Source organism: Salmo salar, chromosome 15 (assembly GCF_965601325.2).
Source record: "Salmo salar chromosome 15, fSalSal1, whole genome shotgun sequence".
NCBI lineage: Eukaryota > Metazoa > Chordata > Actinopteri > Salmoniformes > Salmonidae > Salmo > Salmo salar.
The window spans coordinates 78146951-78172347 of NC_138305.1; the positions used below are offsets into that span (position 1 = coordinate 78146951).

General features: G+C 41.1%; 2 protein-coding genes across 3 annotated transcripts in view; one reads left to right on the forward strand and one right to left on the reverse strand.

Annotated features, from left to right (window-relative positions):
* Window positions 1-4892: 4892 nt before the first annotated feature.
* Window positions 4893-18852, reverse strand: LOC106572153 (aminolevulinate, delta-, synthase 2). Of its 2 annotated transcripts, XM_014146047.3 has the most exons (10): window positions 18690-18852; window positions 16899-17263; window positions 15076-15168; window positions 14100-14322; window positions 10625-10809; window positions 9540-9719; window positions 9048-9212; window positions 7128-7396; window positions 6033-6195; window positions 4893-5588 (listed from the first exon to the last, which is right to left on the reverse strand). In XM_014146047.3, exons 2-10 carry the CDS (start codon window positions 17239-17241, stop codon window positions 5425-5427), a joined length of 1785 nt encoding a protein of 594 aa, XP_014001522.1. In that variant the 5' UTR covers window positions 17242-17263; window positions 18690-18852; the 3' UTR covers window positions 4893-5424. The 2 variants fall into 2 exon arrangements, with proteins under 2 accessions (XP_014001522.1, XP_014001523.1); XM_014146048.3 differs by lacking the exon at window positions 15076-15168.
* Window positions 18853-19400: 548 nt separating this feature from the next.
* Window positions 19401-25397, forward strand: part of LOC106572152 (N-terminal EF-hand calcium-binding protein 1) — a 46924-nt gene continuing 40927 nt past the window's right edge. Inside the window, exon 1 of the mRNA XM_014146046.3 lies at window positions 19401-19712. Coding sequence (XP_014001521.1) covers window positions 19593-19712 — 120 coding nt within the window. The 5' untranslated portion in view covers window positions 19401-19592. The remainder of the gene's footprint in view (window positions 19713-25397) is intronic.

A 25397-nucleotide genomic window follows, 5' to 3' on the forward strand; every position in this document is an offset into this window, starting at 1 on the left:
GGGCTTTCTCCTATAGAGCTCCATTTGTATGGAATGGTCTGCCTACCCATGTGAGAGATTCAGACTCGGTCTCAACCTTTAAGTCTTTACTGAAGACTTATCTCTTCAGTAGGTCCTATGATTGAGTGTAGTTTGGCCCAGGAGTGTGAAGGTGAACGGAAAGGCAACGAACCGCCCTTGCTGTCTCTGCCTGCCCGGTTCCCCTCTCTCCACTGGGATTCTCTGCCTCTAACCCTATTACAGGGGCTGAGTCACTGGCTTATTGGTGTTCTTCCATGCCGTCCCTAGGAGGGGTGCATCACTTGAGTGGGTTGAGTAACTGACGTGGTCTTCCTGTCTGGGTTGGCGCCTCCCCTTGGGTTGTGCCGTGGTGGAGATCTTTGTGGGCTATACTCGGCCTTGTCTCAGGATGGTAAGTTGGTGGTTGAAGATATCCCTCTAGTGGTGTGGGGGCTGTGCTTTGGCAAAGTGGGTGGGGTTATATCCTTCCTGTTTGGCCCTGTCTGGGGGTATCGTCGGATGGGGCCACAGTGTCTCCTGACCCCTCCTGTCTCAGCCTCAGTAGTTTATGTGTCGGGGGGCCAGGGTCAGTCTGTTATATCTGGAGTATTTCTCCTGTCTTATCCGGTGTCCTGTGTGAATATAAGTATGCTCTCTCTAATTCTCTCTTTCTCTCTTTCTTTCTTTCTTTCTCTCTCTCGTAGGACCTGAGCCCTAGGACCATGCCTCAGGACTACCTGACATGATGACTCCTTGCTGTCCCCAGTCCACCTGGCCATGCTGCTGCTCCAGTTTCAACTGTTCTGCATACGGCTATGGAACCCTGACCTGTTCACCGGACATGCTACCTGTCCCAGACCTGCTGTTTTCAACTCTCAGCAGGAGCGGTAGAGATACTCTCAATGATCGGCTATGAAAAGCCAACTGACATTTACTCTTGAGGTGCTGACTTGTTGCACCCTTGACAACTGTGATTATTATTATTTGACCATGCTGGTCATTTATGAACATCTGAACATCTTGGCCATGTTCTGTTATAATCTCCACCCGGCACAGCCAGAAGAGGACTGGCCACCCCTCATAGCTTGGTTCCTCTCTAGGTTTCTTCCTAGGTTTTGGCCTTTCTAGGGAGTTTTTCCTTGCCACCGTGCTTCTACACCTGCATTGCTTGCTGTTTGGGGTTTTAGGCTGGGTTTCTGTACAGCACTTTGAGATATCAGCTGATGTAAGAAGGGCTATATAAATACATTTGATTTGATTTGAGTTAAGAAGTAACATCAGACTAAGTGACCACGAGCTGCAGCCAAGGTTCGAATTAGTTGTAACCCAAAATTCAACACGAGGGTGAAGAAGACAAAGGAACCTTTTTACAATCTATGCTACGGATGAGTAGCTGTGTCTAAGAGGGTGAATTCAAGCAGGACCACTCGGTTACCACTCTCCAAGGAATCGTGTGGCTACACTGCTTTCATTCCCACGCTGGAACCATCTCCACGGCTGATTAGCCGTCCTCCGAAAACCCTTTTCAGAGCAAAGGCGAGGAAACAGACCCCTAAGAGAAAGGACACTGACATTGTGTGGACAAACAGAGAGTTACACCCGGTAACCGAAGACGTGCCGTCATCAGAGAAGTCAGAACCGAGTCCACGAAGAGACACTCCATCGGAGACCTTCAACACGTAATTACATCATTGTATTCTGACCCATAAGAGCGGCAGTTCGGGGCAAGGTTAGGGTTAAAATAAGCATAGTTGACAAATGTACCCAAGTGTGCTTTTCTCTCGTGCACTCTCTCTCTTTCTCCCTCTTTTGAAATCCCCATTTTGTGTAACACGTGTCATATTGTGTTGGCTCGCTAGGGACCTGTTTCATTGTGCTAAGTTCTAATCAATAGCCTCAACTGTGTGTTTGAGTATGTATATCTTATATTATCATTTTAGCTTGTTAGTAAATAAATAATCAACTCAATTGGTGTGGTACGGACTTATTTAGTGAGACTCGGGTTTGTGCAGATTCCCGCATTAAGCGCCGATCAGAATTAGACTGTAGAGGAAATTAATCAATTAGCGACTATTGTAAAATCGATATTCTGATATTCTTTGAGTTAATTTGGGAAATAGAAACTCAATAAAGCCAAAACTTTCCCTGGTGCCCCAGGTTACTGAGTTAATAATTACCTGATTAATTTAATCACGTAATTATAAACCGTTAATCATTCGATGAGCAGCAGTTGTCACATTAATCAATACAACGTTACGACAGGCCTTTCTAATTGGAGGAGCCCTGATGAGGACAGACTGCCGAGACTCCAGATGGCATTGCCTCTATGTGGATATACTACTGACCAAAGGTGAGATCATTGGCACTTGGCCAACGGACGCTCCCTTATCTTTCATCAGCGGATACTATGTTTTGTTTAATTTGCCATATTCCCTAGACCATATGCCCTATGATTACACCTTAAACCTGTCAAGTTATCTCAGATCTCCAGAAGTGCATAGGGCTCAGGTTTTATGGGTCGATTTGGGATTGGGCCTTTGTCCTGTTCTGCTCTGCAGATGACACAGTATGGGCACCACTATTTAAGCAGATTAACTTTTATGAAGGTTTTGTTCAAAACGTCTGCTGGACTGTGCACAGTTAGTACATGCAACTGTTTTGTAATATCTGCCTCTCTGAACCAGGTGAGATGAAAGCAGCAAGAGTTTACCTGACTCAGGTGTTTGGCCAGGAACCCTGGGAGGCTGCAGCTCAGGTTAGGATAGACGTGATGGAGGCCTGGCAACAGAACTACCGCAGGGCGGCTGGCAGGCTGGCCGAAAAAGAACCCTCCACTCTCGACTTCCTGCTGAGCCTCATTCCCCCGAGTCACAGGAAACTCATGGCACAAGTAAGACCAAATACATGACAACTATTTAACTAGTTACAAGATGAAACATGTAAGGACAAATAATAAGGACAACTAACACCTATCGACCAATCAGATTGCTTGGTCTGAACTAACCGTTTTATAATCACTTTTTTCATCTCACGCAAGACAAAGTTATCAACTCTTATCACAAGACAAAGTAATCAACTCTTATTACAAGACAAAACAATAAACTCTTATCACAAGACAAAGTAATCAACTCTTATTACAAGACACAGTAATAAACTCTTATTGCAAGACAAAGCAATCAACTCTTACTACAAGAAAACACAATTAACTCTTATTACGAGACAAAACAGTCAACTGTCATCATAATACGTACTAACACATCTGTCTGTGTTACTGTAGGCAGCAGCCCAGGAAGCAGGGAGTGCCCTTGCTCTCCTGACCGTGGCTGTGCGAGCGGCGGGCGAGCTCCAACCACAGTACCTGTGCCAACGGGCCTCTTGCTTCACCCAGCTTGAATTGCATGAACAGGCCATGGCTGACCTGGATTGGGTCATCCAGAGCCATGGGGGCCCCTTCGACGCTGCTTGCCGAGCCCCAGAGGAGCTGCACATCTGGGCCGAGGACCTGTGCTAGCGAGGCCGCAGCCTGGTGCTGTGCTCCTGTGAGGGGCCTGCCCCCGATGACTTCACCCGGGCCCTGGCGCTCCATCGAGGCAAGGCCCTGCAGTGTGTGGAGGCCAGGCTTGTGACTTTCAATGTGGCCCCGTCATAGGATGCCACCTTTCCAAAAAGTCAGTTCTTCAAATTTCTGCCCTGCTAGAGCTGCCCCGGTCAACTGTAAGTGCTGTTATTGTGAATTTCGAAACGTCTAGGTGCAACAACGGCTCAGCCGAGAAGTGGTAGACCACACAAGCTCACAGAATGTGACCACCAAGTGTTGAAGTGTGTCTTCAGTTGCAACATTCACAACCGAGTTCCAAACTGCCTCTGGAAGCAAAGTCAGCTCAATGCCAAGCGTCGGAGGGAGTGCTCCAAAGCTCGCCGCTATTGGACTCTGGAGCAATGGAAACGCTTTCTCTGAAGTAATGAATCATGCTTCACCATCTGACAGTCCGACGGACGAATCTGGGTTTGGCGGATGTCAGGAGAACGCTACCTGCCCCAATCCATAGTGCCAACTCTAAAGTTTGGTGGAGGAGGAATAATGGTCTGGGGCTGTTTTTCATGATTCAGGCTAGGCCCCTTAGTTCCAGTGAAGGGAAATCTTAACGCTACAACATACAAAGACATTCTAGACGATTCTGTGCTTCAAACTTTGTGGGAACAGTTTGGGGAAGGTCCTATCCTTTTTCAGCATGACAATGCCCCCATGCACAAAGCGAGGTCCATGCAGAAATGGTTTGTCAATATCGGTGTGGAAGAACTTGACTGGCCTGCACAGAGCCCTGACCTCAACCCCACCAAACAGGCCTAATTGCCCAACATCAGTGCCGACCTCACTAATGCTCTTGTGGCTGAATGGATGCAAGTCCCTGCAACAATGTTCCAGCATGTAGTGGAAAGCCATCCCAGAACAGTGGAGGCTGTTATAGCAGCAAAGGGGAGACCAACTCCATATTAATGCCCATGATTATGTAGTGTATCTTATTCAAAGATAGGCCTAATAGAATAACTTGTGTTTCCCTTGGGTAGTATTTTGTAGCCATTACTATTTGTAGACATGGAAAAGTTATGGAATAAATGTGTAATATGTGACTATTCTGTTACTTATATTGTTCCTGGATTTTAATAGAAAATTATGTGGAAACAATGGGTATCCCTTGGTGCTTACAAAGAACAATACTTCAACACAATATTGATACCTGGTACCTTATATTGCCATGTGGTACTTGTTTGAAAAAATGCCAAAGGAACAAACAAGTAGCATAAATTATTGCTGTGTAATTACATTTAGCTATTTTACTACAGAACTAGTAAGATGGTAAACTATTTTCAAAAGATGCAACTACACACACTTTTTGTTTTATTTCAATTCATTTTTATTTATTTTTGAATTCCTGTGTAATATACCAAATCACTTCTACAGCAGTATTGCTATTTTTACATTCAATTTGTTACATTCAAGTTGAATAGTAATTCTATTTCATATTTTCAGCTTCAATGACATATCAGTGAGACAACTCATGATTGTGGTCTTTCACTATTACGGGTGACCAAAGTACAAGACAATTGATACAGAAATCTATCCAAAATATCACCTTGAGATTAAATAGTTATTTTAGAAAGTGCCCATGTGCAGGTTTTACGTTTTAAGTCACTATGTGAAAGGGGCACACATTTTAGTTCACGGAATTATGCATGTAATCTTAAATATTTTGGGGATAGCAAGTTACTTTAGAAACAATTAACACAGAAAATAAATAGCGAATGAGATAAGATTAAAATGTGTAGTCTACATAATATGTACGTACGTTGTTTGAATGAAACCTGGTATGAAATAAGAGCAATTATGTGATGATAATGATGTATAATGAATGGAGTTTTGTACTATGCGGACACAGTGATGTATTGAGGCTCCATGTTGCCAAAGTAGGATTTCTCCCACTCGCTCATCAGGTCAAAGTGCAGTGGGCGGTCACAGAAGGTGCAGGAGACAGTCGCCGGCCCGTTCAGAAGGAGCCCCGTTTCTTGCCACACCTCCACGAGCCTCTCTGTCAATCAAAGTGAGAAACGTGAGTCAATCAATCTCTGTCAATCAAACACAAAGAAACGTGAGTCACGGCTAACACAGCTAGTAGTATTTGCTGTAGTATCTTATTTTAAGTCTATTCAGAGGTTATTCAGGGATCACATTTGTATGAATACACTGAATAAACTGAGGAAGGATACTATTGGTCGTTTTTTTTCTCCGTACCCCCTGATGTGTCGAATATGACCATTGACCATTAATGGGTTGAACACCACTGGACGTATTCACAAAGAGTCTCAGAGCTGATTTAGGATCAGTTTTGCCTTTTAGATCATAATGAATATGATTATACAGACAGGGGGGACCTGATCCTAGATCAACACTCCTACTCTGAGATGCTTGAACACAGGCCAGTTCTACGGGAAACCCTGTCAGAGCAGTAGCAGCAGATGGCTTGGTCACTCACCCACAAAGTACTCCATCATTGCAGGGTTGTGGTGAGGGGAGGGAGCCAGACGCAGCAGCTCCTCACCTCGGGCTACGGTCGGGTAATTGATGGCCTGGACGTAGATGTTGTGTCGCTCCAGCAAGATGTCACACACCTTGGAGTTGAGCTCCGCGTTACCAACCTGAGAGATGACAATGCATGCGCACACACACAAATACAGTCTATCATCTCGATAATGAACTTAGTGTGCTGTGCTCAAACAGGTTCAAATTACATCCTTGCATCACTGTCATGTATAGAATGATCCGCCTGGGTGCCAGTCTGTTTCTGCTCTCTTGCCAACTCCTTATGGAATACAATAAGGGTTTGTAAGAGAGCATACAGTAAACAGACTGGCACTCAGGCTACAGAGGTAGTTTGAGTGGTCAAATATTTTGATAATAGATTACATGTTGTTTCTGGGGTAGGTATACCAGTGGAATAACAAAGCTGGTATAATACAGTACCTCTTGCACACAGTAGTAATGACTAGGGCCTTTTTCTCCACTACCTGGCCTACTATGACATCTTCGACTTACAACTATACTCAAGGTGTCACTGCAGGCTTTTTCAGGCACTTTCACAACCTTCCTACTCATTAGATAATTAACACATCAGATAATTAACTCAGATAATTAATCTCTAGAAATGTTATATCCCTTTAGTCACGGAAATGACCCAGTTAAATGAGAGGTGCACAGACAATCCACATGCTTAGAAGCTTAATTTGTGGCAACTAGATCATTATTTGAGATGATTCAACTATCAAGATGGGATGATTTAAAACATTTTTTTTAAAAGGTGTCAAGAGAAGGAACTATCTATGTCTTGGTGCAGGAGGACAAAACTACCAGAGAAACAAGAAGCTGAGAAAAAGGCAGGGCCCTAGTAATGACACAGTAACTCTCATAACTGGAGTGACATAGCTAGGGTATCCACTGATCTTAACGCTGTACTAGTAATAGAACATGTACTACAGTACCCATAATTCTCTGCTCAACATATCCAACCGTCTTCGTCCTGTCTCCTTATCAACACAAATGATGTAGTAGCAGTGTAAATCTCTTACAGTACCTTTATTGGGATGATGTGGCTGGGGCAGTTGACCACAGGCAGTCCTTTCTCCAGGAGCAGCTGTCTCATGTGTTTGACATTCCTCTGGTGGGCCCTGCGCAGCGCCTGGCCCTCGGAGCTCATCAGGACTCTCACAGACTCCAGGGCCCCAGCCAGCACCATGGGGGGCAGCGAAGTAGTGAAGATGAAACCTGCAGCGAAGGAGCGCACCGTGTCCACCAGGGAAGCACTACTGGCAATGTAGCCCCCCACGCAGCCAAAGGCTTTACCTGCAGCAATGGCGAAGAAGAAGAAGAAGTAACAGAAAAAGAAGAAACAGAAGAAACAGAAGAAGAATAAATCATTATCAAATGGAATGATTTGTATACAGTGCCAGTCATAAGTTTGGACACACCTACTCATTCAAGTGTTTTTCTTTATTTTGACTATTTTCTACATTGTAGAATAATCAAAACTATGAAATAACACATATGGAATCATGTAGTAACCAAAAAGTGTTAAACAAATCAAAATATATTTTATATTTGAGATTCTTCAAAGTAGCCACCCTTTGCCTTGATGACAGCTTTGCACATTCTTGGCATTCTCTCAACCAGCTTCATGAGGTAGTCACCTGGAATGCATTTCAATTAACAGGTATGCCTTGTTGAAAGTTCATTATTCTACACTGGAGAAAATAGTAAAAATAAAGAAAAACCCTGGAATGAGTAAGTGTGTCCACACTTTTCACTGGTACTGTATATACAATAAAAGGCATATACAATATCTATAACTTATATTATATTATAACAAACACACTTCAAATCACAATGAACCATTATGATTATTGGAGTTAGTGTACACTATTACTGGATTTTGGGAGCGATGGAGTATTCCTAGTTCAAATAGTGTTGATCAAGTTTGAATGTGACCCCAATGTGACCTAGCTAGATTGACAACCACATACTCTGAAATAAGTAGGCCTAAGACTAGATTTACTTAATACCACCTTGTCATCTAAGGTTGCCTTTATAAGCGCTGATCTGAAGTAATATCGAGTTCTAACTTCAAATGGTGAAGGTTAGGATTGAGAGAAGGTAAGCTGACCTTAGATCTATGCATAAGATGCAACTTTTCACAGAAACTGCTCCTAGAGAGACTTATCAGTATGACCAGACTGGGTGTGTGGGAGCACTTCCACAGCTGATATGTATATCCCCTGGCCTGCAGCCTCTGCCGTTCCCTCCGTTAGCCAACACCAGAGCATGATGAAAGTTGTTACTGCGATGTCAGCGATATAAATGTCAGTTTGTGCCTGATGACAGCAGGTAGCCTAGTGGTTAGAGTGTTGGGCCAGTAACTGAAAGGTTGCTGGATCAAATCTTTGAGCTGACAATGTAAAAATCTGTTATTAATTGGCATTAATTGGTTAAATGGGACCTCTTCCAGGGGAGACTCACCTGGCTCAATCAAATCTATCTCTGCTGTGAGGGGCATTTCCCTAGCTCTGAGACAAGCTAAGACAGACAGAGACTACATGGTTATAGCCATGATGGAACCTGCTTCACTGCAAGTGTGTATAATTCAATTAATTCATAAACACATATTACTACTTCAGTTTGTGGTAGCAAATCCAGGATTTTTTAGATCCTTGAAATAAAACAAATGAAATAAGTGGGAATCAACTGGTGTCCCTCGTTGGCCTAGTCAAGAACTGTCCTTGTTACAGTAGACACATCTGTTTATTTTATTTATTTTTATTTTATTTAACCAGGTGATTCCCATTGATATATTAATCTCTTTTTTAGGTGAGCCATGGGCAAGAGGAAGCACCAATAGTACAGAATAAAATGCAATACAACATGGTACAAAATACACTTATAAAAACAACAACAAATCCATAAAACATAGACACTCTTATCAAACCTGTTTATTTCTTACCCAAGGTTCCAGAGACAATGTCAATCTTGTGCATGATGTTGTCTCTCTCTCCCACACCGGCCCCATGGGCTCCATACAGGCCCACAGCATGGACCTCATCAACAAACGTCAAGGCCCCATAGCGATGGGCCACATCACATAGCTCCTCCAGGGGACATATAGCACCTGAGAGCGAGTGAGATGAAATAGGATGTACCACCTTTTACTGTAAATAACTGAGAGACCGTGGATATTATTACAGAGGCACTAAGCAATACAGAATTATGAAATGTGTAGCACTCAAAATCAACACTGACTGGGATATTATATTTTTAGAACTTAATATATTAATATGAGAGGACGTAAGATAAAATATTAGCAACAAGTAAATAATACTGCTTGCTTATCTCATGTTAAACCACCACAAACCCCTAGCAAAATATATATTATGAAAGACAACCAAAGATAAACTAACATGCAACATGACTGTGTAGCCCATTTCATGACACTTACCATCCATGGAGTGCACGGTCTCAAATGCCACAATTTTGGGTGTCTTGGGGTCGGAGCCACTCAGCAGTTCCTCCAGGTGTTGGCTGTCATTATGGCGGAAGATGAAGCGCTTGGCGCCGCTGTTCCTTATGCCCTGGATCATTGAAGCGTGGTTCCCCATGTCAGAGTAGATCTCACAGCCTGTATTTCAAAGCAGAGAGCCCACAAGGCAGAATGAGCTTCTAATTCTATGTCTACCAGAAATGATAGAGTGTGTGCATTATAGTACAAATAACGTATTTTGGAATGTAGATTGGTGCCACTAATGTGACCACATTGCCCTTGAAAGCAATGCTGAAGTTCTGATTAGAATGAAATGCTAATATTGACTATTCTTCTCATTGAAATGATAGAGTGTGTGCATTATAGTACAAATAATGTATTTAATGTATTTTGGAATGTAGCCTGGTCCCAGATCTGTTTTGCTGTATTTTTATTTTTTTACCCCTTTTTCTCCCCAATTTCGTGGTATCCAATTGGTAGTTACTGTCTTGTCTCATCGCTGCAACTCTGTGCGACTCGGGAGAGGCGAAGGTCGAGAGCCATGCATCCTCCAAAACACAACCCAACCAAGCCACACTGCTTCTTGACACAGCACACATCAAACCCAGAAGCCAGCCGCACCAATGTATCAGAGGAGACACCGTACACCTAGCGACCTGGTCAGTGTGCACTGTGCCCAGCCCACCACAGGTGTCACTAGTGCGCGATGAGACAAGGATATCCCTTCCGGCCAAACCCTCCCTAACCCGGACGATGCTGGGCCAATTGTGCGTCACCCCATGAGCCTCCCTGTCACGGCCGGCTGCGGCAGAGCCTAGGCTCGAACCCAGAATCTCTGGTGGCACAGCTAGCACTGCGATGCAGTGCCTTAGAACACTGCACCACCCAGGAGGCCTCTGTTTTGCTATCTTGTCAACTCCTATGGTCATTGTCACAAGTTAGCAAGATAGCACAAACAGATCCTGGATCATGCTACCTCTCATCCTCTGTCAACGTTTGACTTTCAGCTTGGAGACCCGGGAGGGCCCTGGGTTTAGGCTAACCTGGCAGCATTTTGGCCAGGGTGAAGAGGGTGGAGTCGTTGGCCACGAAGCAGGATGAGAATACCAAAGCTCCGTCTTTCTGGTGGAGCTGGGACAGTTCTTTCTCCAGCAGCACATGGAAGTTACTGGTGCCAGAGATGTTCCTGGTACCTCCTGCACCTGCGCCATGCCTACTCAGGGCATCCCTGAGATAATACAAGAAGAATCACAGTCAAATATCACATCTTACAATAACCTCAGCTCCAACACATCAAAGAAGGTATGTTTTGAATTTTTTTTTTCTTCCCCATAACAATTATAAAGACAAATTGGTTTTAATAGTATAAATATAACAAATACCAAATAGCAGCTGGTACAATTATCATCAGAAAATGTAGTTAATGTGTAGTTAGCATTATAACTTGGTGACAAATAGCAGCTGATACAATTTCATAATACATTTATATTTTCAGAGTTTTTTAGATAAACTAGTACAATTATTATTTTTATCGTCACCCCCCACCTTCTTTATATGAAACAAGGATACTTGCTGGGTCTCAGGCTGCACGAATACCTTTTAAAAGCTTTTTCCAATAAAGGACAGTAAAGGAGACCATACTTTTAGGAATGTGGGACCACGATTCTGTAAATCCATTGTCATTTTTTCTAACTGCAAAAAATCTGCAACTTATTTTAACGACAATTGAAAAGTGGGTGGGTTTTAATTTTTCCCACACACAATAATACATTTCTTTGCAAAGTATGAAATAGCTATCAACAACCTTGTCTGAGTCAAGCTTAATATTTGGAATGTGATTAAGGAGGTAAAGGGTTTGAGATTTTACCAATATATAAAATAATCTGAGTGCCTGTATGAATAGAGCACCAGAAATCCATTAGCTTATTGCATTGCCAAATTATTTTGGTGCAAAAAGGTTCCTTTTCCGGTCTGAGGTGTCTGGGAACATATGATTTACTTTAATAGGAGTAAAATAAAACGTGAAAAATACTTTTTGGTTTGTTTCCTTAATATTCACACTAGTAAATGGGTAGTGTATCTTATTACAGATCTCAAGCAATACCTCCTCATCAAATTCCATACCTAAATCGTTTTCCCACATCCTTTAAAGAGGGATAAAGGCGGATTCCCATTGTCTTGACAATGTACACTACATCTTAGAAATGATTCCTTTGATAGATATAGATGTGGTTATTCATTCTTCAACTTCTTACAACTGAGATCTCAGCTCTCCTTCTTTAATAATCATAAGGAAAACATTTTGGATTTGAAGACATCTAACATAATCCGTACCAGGGATGTTGTATTCATTACGGATTTCGATAAATTACTTCATTGTCTTCTAGCCACTATGGAACAGGTCAGCAAAACTCATAAGACCCAGCAAGCATCGCCTATAGAGGTCGACCTTTGATATCACATTAGGCAGGTCAGGATTACAAGAGATAGACGCAAGTATAGAATACGTGTTTGAAATACCTAAGTACTTTGTACAGTCTGCTCATGCCATTCATGTGTTGTACATAGTAAAGGTCTTCTTGTTATCACAAATATGCTGGACCCGATTCACAAACATAAGATTCTTTAGAGGTAAAAGGTGGCTAAATTGAGCTTCAATCTGAACCCATAGTGTCTGTCCAAAGTCCAAGACATCAAATTGCGAGTTTGGGCTGACCAATAATAAAACCTTGATACAATTATTTTTTAAATAATAATAAAAAAAGAATAAGGTAAATAACAGGTCAACATTTGAAATAAATTATTACATCTGGAAAGACAATTCAGCTTGATTATGTTTATCCTTCCGATCATAGTTACTGGGAGACTGCACCAACAAATCAGGTCTTCATACATTTAGATCATTCTTTAGAACAAATATTTGAATCCATTTGGTTTCCAAGAAAAGGGACAGATCAAACTCAACTCATCTGCTAGCTGGCTATTTAGCAAACAGGCATTAGAATTGATAAGATTAGCCTTGTAGATTAGCCAAATTAGGCATTAGTATCAACGATATGTGGAATGGAGTTCACTGGATTGACAACATACAATACAATATAATCTGCATATAAAGATAGTTTATGTTCCTGATCTGCAATAAGGGGACCTATGGAACACTCATTAGAACGTCTGGACTCTGCCAGCGGTTCGACGGCCATCGCGAAAAGAATGGGAGACAGAGGACAGCCTCACCGGGTCCCTCTACTCAGGGGAAATTCTTGTGACCTTAAACCATTGGTGGACACCATAGCTCTGAAAATGGTATAAATCACTTTGACCCATTTGATGAAATTAGCACCCATATGACATTTTTGCAAAACAGAGAAAAGGAAATTCCATTCAACTCTGTTGAACGCCTTCTCAGCATCTAATGACAACAATATAGAAGGAGTCTCATTTAAATGGTTGATAACATCAAACCATCATCTAACATCGTCCGATGAATACCAGTTTTTAATAAATCCCATTTGATCAGGGTAAGCGAGGGTAATAGAGCCTCTAATCCTCTGGCTATCAATTTAGTTATCACTTCGTAATCAAAATTCAACAAACTTATCGGTCTGAAAGAAGAGCATTCTAATGAGCCCTTCCCACTTTTAAGCAAGACACTGATAGAAGCTACTGGTATATTCATAGAATAAGGCAAAATTCCCTTAACACAAAAGTAATCTATCATGTAAATATAGGACATAGTTCTGGCCAGAACTGCTTGTAAAATTCACCAGGAAAGCCGTCTGGGCCTGGGAATTTATTATTAGGCATAGATTTAATTGCTGCAAACACTTCCTCAAGGGTAAAAGGATAATTGAGAAACAGAAGCGCTGGTTAGGATAGTTTTGGGAGAGAACTGCTGTCTAAATATGATTGTAATTCATGAGGTGAATAGTTGGATTGCAAAAATTGGGTCATAGGTGACTGAGTTATTCTGTAAACTAATAGCGTTAATCTTGCGTTCGGATTTTTCCTTTTTCAATTGATAGGCAAGGAGCTTGGTTTATTACCATACTCGTAATGTTTTTGTCTAATGCAGAACATTTTGTCATTAATACAGCGAGTTTGTTCAATATTTAGTTTAGCCCTTGCTACGGTCAACTGCTTTGAACTTTATAAAGCAGTACTTGAACTTTCTTGAACATTGAACTGGTTGGTTTCTAGACTAAGCTTTTCTTCTGGGGGTAGCGTAAGAATATAATGTACTGCAGTATGATGAGCCATACATGTAAACAGAATATCTAATTGAATATCTAAGGAATTGATTCGGTTGAATTTAGTCTTTGGTCTTTTTGCACTACATCATGGGCTCAGTCTCTATTTGTCTTTCTGTGATTCCTTGCATCCAATCTCCTCGCCTCCTTCTCAACCATATTGGAAGAGAAGGTCCAAACTCCCTCCCCTTCTCCAATGCGCTTTGAGGAGAGAGGATGTGAGAGGATCAAGGAAAGAGGAATTGAGAAAGAATCTTGATGTCTGGCTTACTGAATTCCGTTGAGGACCCGGGGGTGGCTTCCCATGCCCAGGTAGTCGTTACTGCACCAGACAGACACCTGGGAGCCTTCCCGCCCGGCCATGGAGTAGTCTTCGGCAAAGGGAAAGACGTCAGCGCGCCGATTCACTGTCTTAAAGATGCGGTAGGTGTGGTCGTTCTTCTTCTCAGAGATCTTCCTGTCGAAGAAGCCATCGTAGTCGAAACTGGGGCCCACTGTAGGGGTTAAAAGTATAATAGTGTCAGCAAATTATTTTGTGAAAGACTTAAAATTATTCAAAAGACATTCATATAGTTTCTCAAGTTACATGTGATTCTAGATCCAATAACTTCTTTAATATGATGAAGAATGAATCATCATTTATCCATTGAATGAAAAGAAAATTGGGTCCCACTTTACATACCAGTAGTGATACCTGAATGTGGCAAATTCTTATTTACATTGACGGCCTACCCCAGCCAAACCCGGACAACGCTGGGACAATTCTGCGCCGCCCTATGGGACTCCCAATCACAGCCAGATGTGATACAGCATGGATTCAAACCAGGGACTGTAGTGACACCTCTTGCACTGCAATGCAGTGCCTTAGACTGCTGCGCCACTCGGGAGCCCATTTCCAAATCAACTCAAATTGCTTGCATTTGAACCTCATTTCGCTGTGCATAATTATTGCATGAGATTACGCGCTTGTAAGTAGGCCTATACTTGGTAATCCGTTCAATTTAAAAGCTGTGCAAACAGATAAGTTGTATGTAATACAACTTGTGTAAATGTATTTACACAGTACCTGTCAATGCAATAATCATTAAACTGGTATCAAATTACCACTTAATATGAAGTGTGACTGAAAACAGTTCCGAGTTATATACTGTATTATGTCAATATAATTTATTGTAGAACTACAGTGCAACTTATCCTCTGATTGAGTCAATGCAAACGAGTCACACTGGTCTTATGAACTGATTCACCTATATTGTCCTTCAGGAGGTGGGACACTCTGGGGGTTTGGAACTTCACCATGATGGAGTCCTCGAGTTCCTTCAAAAGAGAACTTTTCATACCTGTGACAGAGAGCAGGGGTATAACAGTATGCACTATACTGTAAAGTATTTCTCATTTATGCTATGTTCGTCCATTTTTACCCCAGTTTGTTTCTTTGTCTTCAGTGATGCTGGTTTTAATAGGATTTTGGGGCAAGTGTACATTTTTTCACTGTGTTTAGAACTTGGACTTGTTGTTTGTGTCTACCAAAGTGTGTCTGCTGTGTTTGCTAAACTCCTAGGTATAACATTAGATGGTAAATTATCATGGTCAAGTCATATTGACAAAGTTATTGTGAAGATGGGGAAGGGTATGTCTGTTATAAAAATATCAACATTTTTTGACACAAAAATCTACTGTACTAGTTGTTCAGGATCTGGTCTTGTCCCATCTTTATTACTGTCCGGTAATAGGGTCAAGTGCAGCATAGAAATATCTAGCAAAGCTGCAGCTGGCTCAAAACAGAGCAGCACACCTTGCCTTGCCCTTAACTGCACACACAGAACTAACATCAACAACATGCATGCCAGTCTTTCCTGTTTGAGGGTTGATGAGAGATTTTTATGTTTTTATTTAACCTTTATTTATCTAGGCAAGTCAGTTAAGAACAAATTCTTATTTACAATGACGGCCTACAGATGAAGTGAGACAGGTTTAGACCAGGTTAGATGAGGTGAGACAGGTTTAGACCAGGTTAGCTGAGGTAAGACAGGTTTAGACCAGGTTAGATGAGGTGAGACAGGTTTAGACCAGGTTAGATGAAGTGAGACAAATTTAGACCAGGTTAGATGAGGTGAGACAGGTTTAGACCAGGTCAGATCAGTTGAGACAGGTTTAGACCAGGATAGATGAGATTAGACAGGTTTAGACCAGGTTAGATGAGGTGAGACAGGTTTAGAACAGGGTAGGTGAGGTGAGACAGGTTTAGACCAGGTTAGATGAGGTGAGACAGGTTTGTGAGACAGGTTTAGACCAGGTTTAGACCAGGTCAGATGAGGTGAGACAGGTTTAGACCAGGTTAGGTGAGGTGAGACAAGTTTAGACAGGTTAGGTGAGGTGAGACAGGTTTAGACCAGGTTAGGTGAGGTGAGACAGGTTTAGACCTGGTTAGATGAGGTGAGACAGGTTTAGACCAGGTTAGATGAGGTGAGACAGGTTTAGACCAGGTTAGGTGAGACAGGTATAGACCAGGTTAGGTGAGGTGAGAGGTTTAGACCAGATTCGATGAGGTGAGATAGATTTAGACCAGGTTAGGTGAGATAGGTTTAGACCAGGTTAGGTCAGGTGAGACAGGTTTAGACCAGGTATGGTGAGGTGAGACAGGTATAGACCAGGTTAGATGAGGTGAGACAATAGGTAAGACAGGCCTTGACTATGGAAATATACTTTTTTGAGACACAACCTTTTACTTTCAACGGAACTCTTGAAGTATTAATCTGAGTTAACTGCTTTAAATTAACTTATTAACATATAATGGAACGGCAGGGACTGTGAGGGGACACACACATGCACACACAGACACACACTATTTTATTTAGTTGTTGTATTGTTTGTATTCTTTTTTAGTTGTATTGTTTGTATATCATTGTATTTTAATTGTGTGTGTCTGCCCTTGTCTATCAGTGTATCAGTGTTTTGTTATTTGTCATGTTCTGTGTTTTTTGTGGACCCCATGAAGAGTAGCTGCGGCTTCTGCAAAAGCCAATGGGGATCCAAATAAACAAATAAACTACTATTGTGTTGTCTTTACCTGGGTTAGAATCCGTCGGGACGTCCTCCTGAACCTCAGGGCTCGCTCTTACCATGCCAATCTGATTGGAGACAAAGGGACATCCCTTGGACATGGAGACAGCCACCTGGGTTGCTGATTGGGCAAAATGATGCTTTGAGTCCACACTCAGGGGTAGGATGCCTGCTGACTGGGTAGAATGGATGGTTGTCTTCCTCTCCTTGGGGATTGAGGCACAAACAGTGATCTGGCGGGCGATCATGGGGCATCGGTCGGCCATAGAGAGGAGGGCGGCCCCAGTTTTCAGCAAAACAGGCTTGGGGGCCGACTTCAGGAAGGGGCAGCGGTGAAGAAAAGCGGCCATGGCTCTTGAAGCAGTTTTGACTCTGGATCAACACGAGACATAGGACATAAGACCTTTAAAACATACAATTCTGACACTTTGTTATAGATGTTGTATCTATGCTAAATGCTATTTACACTAGTTTAGGCCTACAGTACTTTTAAACAGGCTTAGGCAAGTTTAAGGTCACTGTAGGCTAATGTACAATAGTCCTGAAGTAGCCTATGTAATGCTATTGCCACCATCTTCCAGAATCTTTCATAACCTTACATTTTAAAGGGGAAATTAAAACGAAATATAGGACTATGGTACTATGTTCAAGAGAGAGGGGAACAAACTTTGAATCAAACTTTCAGCAATATAAGGTTTTAGTGATTTGAAATTGTTTCAGAAATGTGTGAACAGTGGGGCCCATTATTTACGTTTGAAGAAAATAAAGAGAGTTGATGGAATAGGTGTGCCTGCGGGCGCGGCTTATCTTGTCTGTGCAGGCGCGCGCTTTTCATGCTCTGCAAGGTGCTGAAGCAAGATTCCGACAAAAAGACGTCATTGCGCTGGGACTGTGGACGATTGTTAGTGAGCGTCAGTGTATTTAAAAATCGAATCTTATGAGACGACGTGGAAGTCATTTAATTTTTGATGACAAAACACAGACATATTTGGCCTATAATATTTCTGTCACCGTGACCAAACTAGTTTATAAATCCTAATTAATAAAAAGTCCAAGCCAGCCATTTCAGATTATAGTAATAATAAGAATAATAATAAAGGTTTCCGCACTCATTGTTTTAATGGTTGTTTTGTTTGGAACTAACTAATCCTTAGCGTTAACGAGCATTTCATGTAAAGAATATAGGACCCCTATGGCTACTCAGCTGGTCTGCGGTTAGGGGATTAGAAGACAATTCTCAGGATCTGTAGTTTATTCTTGTGGTATGAGGTTATCTGACCTCCAAGTTAGTCTATCTAGATCCACAGCAGCTGAGCATTATGAGGCCATTATTCGGTCAAACGTCCCAGGGAACTAAACCATTAACCCTAATGCTTGAGGAGTAACGACCAAACACAGTTTACATTTATTCACATTCAAGTGACACACTATGTGCATTCCTGTAGTCCATCTATGGTTTTAGGGTTATCTTCTTTATGCATTTTTTATAGCTTTCTTTATATCTTTGTTGTTGTTGTTGTTTTTTTAGCACTTAGAGATGATAAAATGAGAAGCACGACATAAAATGTATTTGGCTGTTATATATTATTTAGGTAACAGTCAAAACTCTTATGTTAACATTCCTGAACTTAACATGTAGGCTAGCTGTCAACGACCATATAGACATACAGCATGTCTACTTATGGGTTCCTTTAGCCTACAAGTGTAGAATTGCCTAATTTGAAGTATCATAAGCAATAATATTATGCTCGCTAAATTGCATAGGGACAAACAAATAGAATAATTCTGAACATCTTACCTGTTGACCTGCACTGAGGACGAACTTCAAAACAGCAATAGACAGAGATGAATCTGTCGTCAAAAGTTAGGGCAGTGACGTTGTCAGCATTATGCAATATTCTTCGAAAATTATTCTTGTTCACACCCATACGTTATCACGTAGGGGGCCAGGCTGGGGACTGGGAGTAACCAAGTTGTAAAAAGACATGATGCACTTGAGGATAGGCTAGCCCAAATGCTTTTTGTCTAATTGCTGCGGTTTGTGATGTAATTAATAAAAGTGTAATTACTGTGAAATATAGGCATACAAAAACAAACACTTCTGTGCAATGTATATTTAACCTTAATATACTGTATGAATAATATACAGCTTCAGACCAGCCCATAGTGGTTTCCGAATGTCACATTTGTGTTGAACATTTTGTCATACCAACGAGACAAAGTGCTCATTATTTTTCATCTCTCTCTCTCTATCACTCACACACATCATTATCATATAATTAAATAGAACACTTTTATATAATTATATAGATATGGTTATATAATGTATCTCTACGATTATCATAACCTGCTTAATTTGTCCTCCTTTTCAATTGCAGTTTATTCAAAAGCTCTCGTTAATTAGACAGGTTGGTCTTAGAAACTGTAAGCTACACAAGAGCTCGCCGGCAGATGGTGCATTCCACATATATTTTCATCTATAGCAATTCGCTCGTGACAGTGGAAAGGCGGGGTCGGAGTTTCTTATGTTGTCAAATCAAATTGATGTGCAAACTGGAGAGCAGCCTCCTCGAACAGAAAGCGAGGCGGTAGCCTATCGTCATATGAGCAGCATCAGAGGATAGACCACGGTCATCATAACCAGGACCAAGGACTGTCATTCATTCAGAGTTAATACATTGCATTCAAAAATATTTTCAAAATGCTGGCATGCACAGAAATGATCACCATATGTCTTCAGTCTGCTAAACATGACCACCACAGGAAACAGCAGCAGCTCCAGCAGAAGAACCAAAATCAAGGAATCTCTATCTTTCAAGATGTAAGTAGCCCAGTCTGCATCCAGCGTCAATATATAACAAAAAAAAAAATGGAAGCGTTTTACTGAGTATGACGCATCATTTGACATAATGTGTTATCATGTGGTCAAAGTGCATAATGTGGTCATTATGCACTTTGATATTATATGCCAGGCAGCTGTCAAAGCGTTCAAAGATGCAGCAGGTCGACATATAAAAGTAATCTATTTTAATGTAGGCCTACCTTTAATCTGTTGAACCAACAAAAAAAAGACAGAAATTATATCAAATAATGCTATAATGATTTTAAATTGCCTTTGTTGCACTCTTGCATGTAATTATTAGATAACAAGGTGAGGGGTGTTTAAAGATCATTAGTGTGTGAAAATCATCTGATGTTATTAACAATACCACGAAATCTCACATCCAATTAACACATCTGGTCGATGTGTTATTTATGACCCATAACAAAAAACGGCTTTAGGCTCTGATATGTATATATATAGCATATCATTTCGCCTACCGTTGGATCTCACATGGTCATAAGGGTCATGACATTGGTGGTAAAATGAATGAACGGATGATCAAAGGAATAAATTAATTAATGAATGAATAAAATATTAGCCAATTCACTAATTCAAGATCATCGTTGACATAATGCTTTTTTTCTTTTTTAGCTTTCCTTTTTGTAAAAAAAAATGTATGTGATATGTTTATATTGTAGATCACAGGAAAGAGGAGGACTGTGGAAACCTTGCATGTCTGAAGTGTTTGGATTTTACTGCCATTAACTTGTCCTAGATTGACAATGGTCTGTTGAGGCATCTTGCCCAGACTTTGGCTTGGATTGGTCATGCTTGCTCCAGCAGCATAAAAATGCTCATTATTAATGTTACTAACTATCTAAACGAAAAAGAGTAGCCTGTTCTGATAGGCCTGAATTATTGGTCATGAATAATGTGCATAATAGCCAGCCAACAGTACACCATTGCCTTCAAGTCCCTTTTCCGCAGTAAAACCAGTTCAATCTCTTTATAGAGTTCATGCTAAGGGGAATGTAGCCTACACTGATCTGGTTAGTAACAGAAAATTCTTAATAAAATATGATTTCAATAAATTAGGTGATGGAGAGCTTTTGCATACGCATTTTGATGATATATTTGCCTTTAGGAAGGCTATTACATAATAAATACACTTATAATAAGTGAAAGGCATGATATTGTAACCAATGGAGGACTTTTGCATGTGCATTTTAATTGTAGGCAATTACGTAATAAGCATAAGATGAAGAGAAGATGACACTGTAAGTAACCAATGACCCTCAACAGCGTCACTGTCTTGTTGCCTCAGCCAGATATCCCTCCAATCGGATAGAAAGATGAGCATTTTCCACATTTCATTGAGGCAGGTAATTGGCCAATAACAGGAGCAGTAAGTGCAGTATAAGTGCACATTAAAGGACGAAATGCAATCGACTCCCATTCACTGAATCCACTGTAATGTATGAGACGGCATCTCCAAAAAAGAAGCAACATTTCCTAAAGGCCTTTTCTATGGGTGGGTAGTGGGTGTTTATCTATCCTGCAGTACTGTATCCTAATGAGTGCACATTGAGCAGTTCACATGCATAGAACAATCTGTGCTTGACGTCTAACCATATAAACCCAACAGGATTGCTAATTGAATGTTCTCCAGCTAGACGAAGACCAAACCATTTAAAGCACAGTTGGCAGAACTAACAATTCACTTGAATGACACATGCTGTTATTGCTTTATCAACACATGTATTGTTCTCCAGCTAGATTAAGCAGTTGAAGCCGAAAAACCCTCACAGTAATGCAAAAGGCAAAACTGTCTCACCTCATTTTATGTGGTCTGGTCAATTCTGTCACCACCTCAGGAGATGTTTACAACCTGGCTGCCGGTAACGCCAAAGTCTGTTAGAAATGGATTGATCCAGAAAATTTGTGTTGAGTCTACAGTCTGTGTTGAACCAAAGAAGAAATCGACAACCAGAGATTTAATGCGATGTCCACAAAGGAGAAGCAAGTTCTGAGGGACCCAGAGTCTCGTCTCAGTTTATATCCAGAACAGAAAACAACAATATTTTTTCATGACAGCAACAGTAAGAGTAAAATAATAAAACCAAGCTCAACAAATAGCCTACAATGGCGTGGCTTTAATGATATCTTAGGGTTTGTGGATAGTAAGTTCAAAGTGCCTAGTGAAAGTCTTCACACCCCTTTCACAGTTGTCATATTTTGCTGCTTCAACCTTAACACTAGCAAGCTATTTATTGCATAGCATTAGAGTTGCATTTGATAGTTTGTTGAACGTTTGAACATGTAGACTAGAGACAATCTATATGGGACTATCCAATAAATTGGGGCTTAGGGTTCCGCTAATGAGGATAATGACTAATAAAAAGTGAGGTGTGTAAAAACCAGTAAGTATAAATATGTTAAAGTTAAATAGTACTGTCGGCTAGGTCTGCATATAAAAGATGTAGCAAAGAGTTGATTCATTTTTCCATGTTTCGAATGATTTTCACTGCACATGGGGATGGGATTGTATACAGACATTTTGGCTACAGTAAAGAGCCTTCTTCAGTGTGTAAGCCTTTGTACTTCTACGTGTAAGCCTTCATGCATCTGTGTATGATCCACTCCCCTATGTGCAATTGGCAGAACAATAGTTCAGTTGAATGACACATGCTGTCATTGCTTCATCAACTACACCCCCTCCAGTGAATGTGGGAACTCTTTATGCCTGATGCTTACAGTGGTTGCTTTCCCCCTCGTTTAGTTTTCCCTCCGATTTAGCGAGGGAACGACGCTGCACTCTCAGTATGGTGTTGCAGGGAAATGTTCCTACTTATTTATTCTGCCTTCTTCTCAAAGGACTCATTAGAGTTGATTAAGGGCTCTATTCAATCTAGATCGCTGAAGCGTTACAGATTGCGTGATGGAAATTTAAAGGTAATTGTGATTAAGCCGACATGCAGCATTTACCTGAAATGCAGCCTCCACAAACTCTGGGACATTGCATTTAAATTTCAATCACGCTGTAACTCTGAACTTCCGCGATACGGATTGAATAGTTTCCTCTGCCTCTCTGGTTTTATTGGCGGTGATGCACATTGCGCTGAAGGTTTCCAGGTTGGTTCACTATATTTTGCTGAGTAGGCTAATAAGAGTTTATGATAAACAAGCTTCAAGACATGTTGCACAACACCATTTTTGTTTCGAGCTTAATATTTCCATCTGAAGGACTCATGTTGTGTGAGTGATTAAAACCCTAAATTGGGGTATAATCTGTTGACCTGGATAAGAATCAGCAGGACAGGCTCACAGTTTGTCACCATGTGGAATGTCTGAGGGTCAGTTGGTAGATACCATATCAGCCCCTCATGACATGGACAAAAATGTCCGCAGGAGGTTTCTGAGACCTGCACTGTGAGATGCTTAGACAACCTTTTTTAGGACTGTTCAGATGTCCTATAATATATGCACCAGGGTTGGGGTCAATTCCACTTCAAGTCATGAAGCAAACTGAAATTCTAATTACAATTACAATATTCCTAATTGAAAAGCAATGGAAATTGGATTTGGAATTTCAGTTTACTTCCTGAACGGACTGAATTGAAATTAAACTCAACTCTTATGGCAGGGGTGTCAAACTCATTCCACGGAGGGCTGAATGTCTGCGGGTTTTTGGTTTTTCCTTTCAATGAAGACCTAGACAACCAGGTGAGGGGAGTTCCTTACTAATTAGTGCTCTAAATTCATCAATCAAGTACAAGGGTGGAGTGAAAACCGCAGACACTCAGCCCTCCACAGAATGAGTTTGACATATGCCTTATAGGCACCCCAAAATAGCTAGCAGGACATATCAACCATTAGCCTTCAATTCAATGTCTATTCCACGTTGGTTCAAAGTCATTTCATTGAAATGATGTGGAAACAACATTGATTCAACCAGTGTGTGCCCAGTGGGTACCAACCATTAAGCTAGAGTTGAACAATGTTGGGAGTTAAGGAGCTGGTCTTAGGTGTTTTCTGAGACAGTTATTTACTATGGGATGCTCAGTAGATCTCACTTGAATGAAGGTATAATGTTGTTTTAAATGGACACACAGCAGTGCATGTCTTGGCTCCACAGCCGAGTGTGTTTGATAGGTAGCCATTATGAACCTGTGTGCAAAGCTCTCAATACTGCACTCAGCCAACCATTGGACTCTAGGTCTTTGAGTGGATTTTGTACTGACTTAAATACACATAGGAGTTTCAATGGCTATAGAGCTGATTTAATTGGACGAAGTGTCACTAACGTAACACTTGATGAAAGGCCTGATTGGACCAGAGTGCTAACACAACATTCGGCCCTCATTTGTGCAAATATTTTCCCTGCAGTGCTTCAGCCTGGTCTCAGAGGGAAAAGTATTGTATTTGACAAAATCAGCGCCACTCCATTTAGTATCATATGTTACTTTACATTAGGTTACATTACTTTGGCAGACATAAATCCTGGACACTCAAATTAGTATGATATGTTAAGTTTGGTATGACAATAGGTTACTTAATGGCGAAAAACAAAAGAAGGGTGGTTGGTCTGGGTGGATGGGTAAGCATATAACGCAAATGTCTAGCAACCTAAAGGTTGCAGGTTTGAATCTCATCACGGACAACTTTAGCAACATTGGAAATGCTTTACAAATACTTAGCATGTTAGCTAATCCTTTAACCTGTTATGGCTAGGGGGCAGTATTTTCACGGCCGGATAAAAAACGTACCCAATTTAATCAGATTATTACTCCTGCCCAGAAACTAGAATATGCATATAATTATTAGCTTTGGATAGAAAACACTCCAAAGTTTCTAAAACTGTTTTAATGGTGTCTGTGAGTATAACAGAACTCATTTGGCAGGCCAAAACCTGAGAAGATTCTGTACAGGAAGTACCCTGTCTGACCATTTCTTGGCCTTCTTGATTATCTCTATCCAATACAGGGGATCTCTGCTGTTACGTGACACTTCCTACGGCTCCCATGGGCTCTCAGAAGGCGGCAAAAAGCTGAATGATATCGAGGCAGCCCCTGGCTGAAAAACATTGGCGCGTTTGGATAGTGGCCGGTCACAGTACTATGAGACTCAGGCTCGTGCACGAGGGGATCCCATGCTTTTATTTTCTCTATCTTTTGTACGTAAACACGCTTTCCCGGTCGGAATATTATCGCTTTTTTATGAGAAAAATGGCATAAAAATGGATTTTAAACAGCGGTTGACATGCTTCGAAGTACGGTAATGGAATATTTAGACATTTTTTGTCACGAAATGCGTCGTGCGCGTGACCCTTATTTACACTTCGGATAGTGTCTTGAACGCACGAACAAAACGCTGCTATTTGGATATAACTATGGATTATTTTGAACCAAACCAACATTTGTTATTGAAGTAGCAGTCCTGGGAGTGCATTCTGACGAAGAACACCAAAGGTAATCAAACTTTTCTAATAGTAAATCGGAGTTTGGTCAGGGCTAAACTTGGTGGGTGTCTAAATAGCGAGCCGTGATGGCTGGGCTATCTACTCAGAATATTGCAAAATGTGCTTTCACCGAAAAGCTATTTTAAAATCGGACACCTCGATTGCACAAAGGAGTTCTGTATCTATAATTCTTAAAATAATTGTTATGTTTTTTGTGAACGTTT

What these genes read in the sequence shown, in the direction of transcription:
- LOC106572153 (XM_014146047.3), bottom strand. Translation starts at nt 17,241, where the DNA reads ATGGCCGCTTTTCTTCACCGCTGCCCCTTCCTGAAGTCGGCCCCCAAG. An exon ending in GACCGTGCACTCCATGGATG is followed by an intron (nt 9,213 to 9,539) that starts GTAAGTGTCATG and finishes ACTCGCTCTCAG; the next exon opens with GTGCTATATGTCCCCTGGAG. An exon ending in GCCACATCATCCCAATAAAG is followed by an intron (nt 6,196 to 7,127) that starts GTACTGTAAGAG and finishes GTCATCTCTCAG; the next exon opens with GTTGGTAACGCGGAGCTCAA.